Source organism: Glycine max, chromosome 10 (genome assembly GCF_000004515.6).
Source record: "Glycine max cultivar Williams 82 chromosome 10, Glycine_max_v4.0, whole genome shotgun sequence".
NCBI classification, from domain to species: Eukaryota; Viridiplantae; Streptophyta; class Magnoliopsida; order Fabales; family Fabaceae; genus Glycine; species Glycine max.
Window position 1 is genome coordinate 7,160,282 of NC_038246.2, and position 7,893 is coordinate 7,168,174.

At 27.2% G+C, this 7,893-nt stretch overlaps 1 protein-coding gene across 1 annotated transcript; it reads right to left on the bottom strand.

The window, feature by feature from the left end:
- Positions 1–3,071: 3,071 nt before the first annotated feature.
- On the bottom strand, positions 3,072–4,399 carry CEN2 (CEN-like protein 2-like). Its single transcript, NM_001253100.1, has 4 exons — positions 4,199–4,399; positions 3,951–4,012; positions 3,410–3,450; positions 3,072–3,292 (listed from the first exon to the last, which is right to left on the bottom strand). Exons 1-4 carry the CDS (start codon positions 4,397–4,399, stop codon positions 3,072–3,074), a joined length of 525 nt encoding a protein of 174 aa, NP_001240029.1.
- Between the last annotated feature and the right edge of the window lie 3,494 nt (positions 4,400–7,893).

Genomic DNA, 7,893 nt, shown 5'->3' on the forward strand with positions numbered 1-7,893 from the left:
TAACATTAATTTTTTAAAAACTGATAATAACAAACTCAATTTATTTATAAATATGTCATTATTTTTTTTTAACATAAGTTTTGATAAAATCAATATTAAAATGATAATATTAAAAATTATATTTTATAGTAGTGATTTTATTCTCATTCTCATCATTTATATATATATATATATATATATATATATATATATATATTTAAAATATTTATTTATTATAAATTTGAGTTATATAAATAATACTAGTGTAAGTATATTTTGTTAATCTATAAGATTTAATTATTATCGCAATCATTTATAAGAAATCTAACTTTTGTTTAAATTAATGATATACCAACGTCGCCATTGGATAAGGGATATGAAGTGATTGATGTCGAAAATTCTTCTCGTTAGCTTTAGATTGCTTGGTATAAGAGGAAATAAAAAAGTAAAAGTTTAAGAAAATGATAGAAAAGAAAAGAAGAGAGAAGCCAGAATAAAAAAAAATACAAAATATGTAAAAGAAGTTAAATATTGTAGTTTCTACATATTCTGGTGAAAAATACATCATCCCGCTCTCTTCTTCCGTATGTGCCAATTGGCAAAATAGAATCGTTTTCCCTTTTCAGCTCCTTACCATTCAAGAACATTATCAGTATCCATGGACGGATCCACCTTAAGCATTGTGGGGGCAATTGCACCTTTTATTTTATGAAGCTAAGGAATTTATATGCAATGAGTAGAAAGGATACTAGTATGCCAATATTGTGTGTTACACTTGATAGATAAATCAAGTTTGCACGTGATTTGAGGTTCAATTTAGGTACATGTTATATGTAAGAAAAAATATGTGTGGAAAGAAATTAATTACTTAAATATATTTTTATATATCTCAAGAAATTAATATTTGATTTTTGGCAAAATCGAGAATACGTACTGTTGACAAAAATAAAAGGATACTAGCATAATTTAAAATAAAATGTAAGAAAATGTACCTTATAATTAGTGACCAGAACCACTCGCACGTAATTTAAACCAATCGTAGAGGTGCATCCAGATATGTTAGAAAAGCTACTAGATTAAAAAGGAATGATAATGCATTTTGTTTTTCCGTTGTGAAGCTCCCAAATAGATGTTGAACCAAAAAGTAACAAAGTGAAATTTCTCACAAAACATGCATAAACGCACGTATATCCATTCATCCAAATTTAAAATCAAACACACCCTTCTAGTTTAATATTAATTTCCAACGAAAAAGAAAGACACAACTTTCAAAGAATCATGTTGATCCTGATTTTTCGGAAAAACCTTTGATTTGACATGTCATATATTCCAAGCTCAAATCTTGCATGCTTACTTGACATTATGGCTATAATAAGTGGAAAACTGATAAAATATATGACACGTTTGCTTCCACGTTTCGATACAATGGATCTATGTCCATCAGAAACCGTGTTTCAATTGTAACACGTGGTGAGAGAAGTACTTGATCCACGTTAACAAATTCATTCGAAACACACATATAGTTAACTCAGTAAATAAAAATTTAAGCTAGGATAATTTAATTTACCCATTGCTACTTCTCATAGGTTTTCTCCTCAGTATATATATAACTGAGTCATCTCAAGCCAATATATTAATTCTTAAACTTTGAGATAGCAGATCATTTTAATATTTTTCAGGAAGCTATATTATTAGTACGTTAAGACTAGTAACCTTTAAATAAATATTTCTCACTCTTACCAATTGTCATGTTGAGTGGAAGTTCATGTCACAATTTATTTTTCAATCGTGTTGTGTTAGCCATGAATGCTCAAACTCATTATATGGCAGTGTACATGTTTACTTAACGCTTGCACACATATGAACTCTACACTGTAAGATATGGTTATTAATTAGTCAAATATTCAATCTTTATCCTGGAAGCTTACACTGGAAACTTGGTTATGATTGAAGTTGTAAACACCATTTCATGCATTCCTGACAGGGTAATCAGTAAAGTTAACTAAAAGAGGGTCTCATATAGATGAATAGATATAATCAATCCTCACATATCTGGGATTTAAGAATGCATCACTTTGACTTTTCAAGAAATTCTCGTCATAAATTAGATTCATTTGTTGATATCCAATGTATAATTTAACAAAATATGTAATGTAGATGATTGGATCAAAATTGAATCCTTAAGGAAGAAGACTACTATCACATAAAACAAATAAAGGGAAGAAGTAAAATCTAGTCAATTAAGTCCAACATTGACAAATAATTATGTGTTTCCTGAATGAAAAATTATTAAATAATATTTTTGGACCATCATGTATTTATAATGTCACCTAATTAATTTTTACGAGATATGTAGTTTAACGTTTTTAATTTATAAGAAAAAAATTAATAATACTTAATTATGTTTCATCTAGAAACTATAGTTTGAGACCATAGTAATCCCGGATCATATCATAGTTTTTTTTCCTTCTGAGCATGCTATTCATTGTGTATGTATGAAAAATCTCACTTCAATTTCAAAAGTCTTTAAAAAAAACAAAGGAAACATTTGAGACTAATCTCTAGCTAGGTTACAGTTAAGAAAATAAAAAGGGTGTGCCACTCCTCTAATAAGAGCTAGCACCTCGTTTATAAAATGTTAAAAATCATAGAGCGGATAAGGATGCAGGCAGATAAAAACTCGTTAATCCTAATTAATTATCCTCACCTTCAAATTAACTCCAAATACATGAGATGGAGAATTCAAGAGAAATTACATAAATCTTATATATAATTCCATTTATTTATGAAGGGTTAGTTATAACTCCAAATAGTTATAGGAATGTTCAATTTCCACAAGTCTTGGAATAATTCACCCTTATGACACATGACATATAACTCTTCCTAACAAAACATACAAACCACATACGGTTTTTCACCAAACGCACCAAAAGTTACAAGACCAAAAAAAAAAGGACAACATTTGTGCAAGCCACATGAAGATTTAGCACTAGAAGAACTCCTCACACATATATAGGTCCCCCACGTGAACATATTTTATTTAGTACATTTAATTGCTTATTGCACTAGTAGCTATTATATCTAGCTACTAGCTAGCGTCTTCTTGCAGCAGTTTCCCTCTGTGCATTGAAGTAGACAGCAGCAACAGGGAGGCCAAGGTCATTCTCAGCTGAGAATTTGCGAGTGTTGAAGTGATCCCTTGAAGAAGGTGGACGAGTTACACACTGCCTACGTTTTTGCTTCAACAGGACAAACACATACCTGTGTATCCCAATGTTAGGGTTTGGCATCTCATAGCTCACCAACACTTTCCCTATATATGTATATATTTATATATATATACCCCAAAAAATATATAAAATTGGATATTAGATATGTGAATGTGAGTATGCATATTTTTTTAGTACATCATTAAATAAATAGAAGTTACCAAATGAGGCATTTGTTGTGCCTGGAATGTCTGTCACCATCCTGCAAAAGGGCACAATTTGAAACAATTAAGTGGCCTGTATAGGATATGAGACCTGAGAATTGTTATATGCTTTGCCAGTATATATATGTACAGTAAAGTTAGGTCTTATTGGTTAGAACTTAGAGCCCTTCTTCAAAAACAATTAGGTGCATAGAATTGATTAATTTTCAATGTCAAATTTATCAAAAAAATTAAAACATAATTATGTTTGTACTTCAAAACAATTTTTCTTTTAACATTCAAATGTCATTCCTAAAATATGAATTAATTTTTTTTGTAGCATTATTTTTTTTTAAAAAAAAATTATTTATATCAATGTCTATTCCAAATCCAGAATTGAAGTAAGTTCACCGGTCAAAAGTTTTTCCCTCTCTCAGTTCAGAATTCGTTTGGTTTTCAAGTAATGACAACATTATAACTTAACCTCAATAATTTTATTTAGCCTATATGAAGCAAAAATAACTTGTTAATTTCTCGCTATATATCTCTATTAAAATACCAGTGCAAATGCTCTCTCAGGTAAGGATCACTAGGGCCAGGGACATCCGGGTCTGTCATAATCTGCAAAGAGAAAAGGAGGCATTTATTTCGAATGATTGAAAGTTTTGTAAGGAGTACTTGGTATTATTTCAGGGAACATAAATTATAAATATATATATAAAAAAAAACACACACACAAAAAGCTCAAGTTTTTTTATATTCTTATTTTCTTAAAAGAAAGAGAAGAAAAAAAATTATAATATATACCAGTGTATAGAAGGACCTCATATCTCCTCCACCAATCTCAACCCTTGGCCTTGTGGTAATTGTGGAAGGGAAGAACTCGTACCCATTGTAGACTTGCTTCTTATTGTAAGTTACGGTCATTTTTATGGTTGGGGTGAAAGAGCCAAGAACATCTCCTATGACTCTCCCAATAATTAGAGGATCTGTCGACATCCTTGCCATTGTAAGGGCAACAAGAGAAAAAAAGAGAGGAAAGAGAATAGAACTTAATGATTGATTACTTGTGAAGGGAAATGGGAGCATGAACTACATATTTATAGCCTCTTAATAAAGGCAACTATATATTAAAATAGGTTTCTTTTAGGAAAAAATTATTTAGTTAGTTTTTAATTTTTTATTAATTAAAAAAATTTGTTTAATAGTTTGATAAATAAATTTTTTATTAATTAATTTTTAATATTTTTTAAAATGCTATGTGAAGTAATATTTTTTAAAATACTAGTTTTAAATTTTTTATTATCATTTTTTATCTTTAAAATATTTATTTAATTTTTTTATTATCTTTTTAGATATAAAATTTAACAGATAATTTTATCAAGTAATTATGATTTAATGAGTTAATTTAAAAACTTTCAATTAACAATTTTTTATTACCAATAAGTTTTTTAGTTAATTTTGTCAAAGATACCTAAAAGTACACGTTTCGATGTTAAGTCAGTTTTGTTGTTCTCTCTCTTTTTTTTCAATTTGGTTTTTTAACTTAACTTTTAGTTTCAATATTTTTCTTTATGGTAATTTTGTTACCTTATGAAAGTGCATGCATTTACGTTTTTGTACGTGACATTGATGTCGTTATTAAGCCTTTATTGACAACTAAATATCTCAAAAACTTGTCATTTTGAACAAAGAGAACTAAAATAAAAATTAATTAAAGTAAATATTAAATGACTAAATTGATAATTTACACACAAAAAATTAAGGTTCATTCTTTTTCATTGTATTCTTCTTTCACAGAATGTCTCACGATTAATGTCCACTGTGGGTAATGGCGTTTGCGGCAGTGTCACAGTGATTTGATATCTTTGGGATGTATAGGATTTTTTTTTCCTTCTCTATTATTGATCCACAATACATTCACCAATCCAAAATGTTGCAAAGCACATTCTTACAATTTGTCAACAATAAAGAATAATCGTCTTCTCAAATATGTTATTCTATTTTGATAAGTTGAAGTTTTAAAATTTACTAGTATATCAAAGAAATTAAAATCACGGTGAAAAACTATCTATTAATTACCTACTTATAGTAAGACAAAGTTACAGTATAGAGGTTGGTTCATGCTAAGCTTTGGACTAATTTGGTGTTTCAAATTACAATTTGTAAAGGGCATTAGTGGTAGTTTAGTGTCTAATTATAATGTTGTGTAAATGAAAGTGGAAAAATAAGAAAATTAAGAAGAATGATATGATTCAACGTTTTCCTTTGTATAAAATTATCAATTATCAATTAATTCTTTCATATTTGAAGGTTCGGATAGTTTGAATAAGGTTTTAGATTTATTATAAAAAAATAAGGTTTTAGATTTAAATCTTAATATCATTATTGTACAAAAGAAACATATTTAATTTTACTGAGTCTTAATTAGCAAATTAATATGGATTTCCATTAATTCGGGTAACAATAAGTTAAAACATATTTTTACACATGCAGGAACTGAATCAAAAATTATGTTTAATCAAGATTAAATTCTCACAAGTTTACACATTTAATAATCATTTTTAAAAGAAAAACAAACGAGACAAAGACTATATATTTTTTAATCTTTTAAGACATGTGCAAGTGCAGGTAAGTGATTTTTTCTTTTACAGAAAGTAAGTGATTTATTATTATTATTGTTATCATTAAAATCAAAGTAGAACACTAGATATATGGAAGACACGAGCTCAACGAGAAACTTCTGAGAATGAGCAGTACGGAACTCAAAACCAGGTGCGACCATTGGAATTTTGTTATTTGTACACGGACTTTCAAGAATTCTGAAAATTATACGGATATTCATAAATATCAGTTTAAAAATATAAGTGAAATATAAAGAAATTATTTAAAAATAGTTTAAAATATAGATCTGAAAATTTGAATTTTAGGAAATTTAAAATTAATTTAATTAATAAATACTATTATTCATCTATTTGCAAAATCACTACAAAATAAGAATTTTCTAATATAATTTTTTAATAAATATTAAACTATATTCGTTTGTTTCTTCCTTTTTTTTTTCCTTCCTAATGCTTACTAATATAAAATTTTACATGTGATTTCTTACCATTTATTCTAAAGGACTAAATTAAATCTAAAAAATAAATTACACAACTAAAAAAACTAATTTAACAAAAAAAAAACATCAAAAAAAGAATTCACAAATCGATCCCTCCTAATTAGATCAGTCAAATCGGGCGGTGCAATTTGATTTTTTAAAGAATGATAATAAATATTATAAATTATATATATATATATATATATATATATATATATATATATATATATTAAATATGACCATATTTTTGCATATGATTATTATTAGTATAATAGATAAAAAAATATGCAAAATGTTTAGTTTTTAAAACAAAAGATACATTTGATTACAAAAGAAATTCTAACGCATAATATATTTTTATTTGTAAGTAAAGGGTACATACTATATAGAGATTATTATTATTATTATTATTATTATTATTATTATTATTATTATTATTATTATTTTCTTCAAAATATTTTACTATTAACGAATATAATTATAAAACCTAAATATTTTTTTAGTTAATAGCTAATTAAAGAAAATATTTGATCAAATATGCAAATATTCATAGAATATAATATACCACCTCTGTTTTTTTTATCCATATAAATTAAACACAATATTAAAAAATTTATAATGCTCACATTCGATTCAATTAACTAAATTAACTTCCTTGACTAATACCTTTATTCCTATACATAAAAAATAAATATCTAATTCACTAAAATCAATAAAAGTAAGTTCAATTAATTAATTACTATAATACCCCTTAGTTTTACTTTAATTATACATGTACCTTCTCGTTTTTTTTCCCAAAAAAAACCCTAACTTATTACTATCCGTAACATTAGCACTCCCTGTTCCCTTAACACTGTTAGTTCTATTAAGTCCAACAGATGATGTGCCTAGTACGTGTCTTTTAATGAATTTTTTTGTGTGTAAAATCTCCTTTGTCTAAAATTACCGTAAGAACAAAAACTGAAGTTGGTAATAAATCACCATAAACTTGCAATCTATGGTAACCCAATGAGGTTGCTGTGAATATATGGTGTACATATCAATCTTCACCAAACAATTAAGTGGGCATTAGCTTTTCTACATATGTTTGTGGTTCCCATTTTGCTGTACGTTGAATCTCAATTAGGAACTTTTCACTCTGTGATTCTTTCTTGAAAAATAATTAGAATAGGAATGGCAGAACATGAATCACCGAATCAATTACAATGTAAACTTCATTTGACAAAAAAACTGAATGATCAATTAACCACCACAAACAATTAAGTGATTGCTGCAATTGAAGGTTTATTTTAGTACAAAATCTTATTTAAGCAAATGGAGAAAAATTGAATCCCAATTCCTCTCGCAACCTCGATCAACCCCATGTCAATAAGGTCTGCGCAATTACCAACAAACAAAGATG

Coding starts and splice junctions, on each gene's coding strand:
- CEN2 (NM_001253100.1), bottom strand. CDS start 4,399: ATGGCAAGGATGTCGACAGATCCTCTAATTATTGGGAGAGTCATAGGA. Junction 4,013..4,198: donor TGAGGTCCTTCTATACACTG/GTATATATTATA, acceptor TTCTCTTTGCAG/ATTATGACAGACCCGGATGT. Junction 3,451..3,950: donor CTGAGAGAGCATTTGCACTG/GTATTTTAATAG, acceptor GCCCTTTTGCAG/GATGGTGACAGACATTCCAG.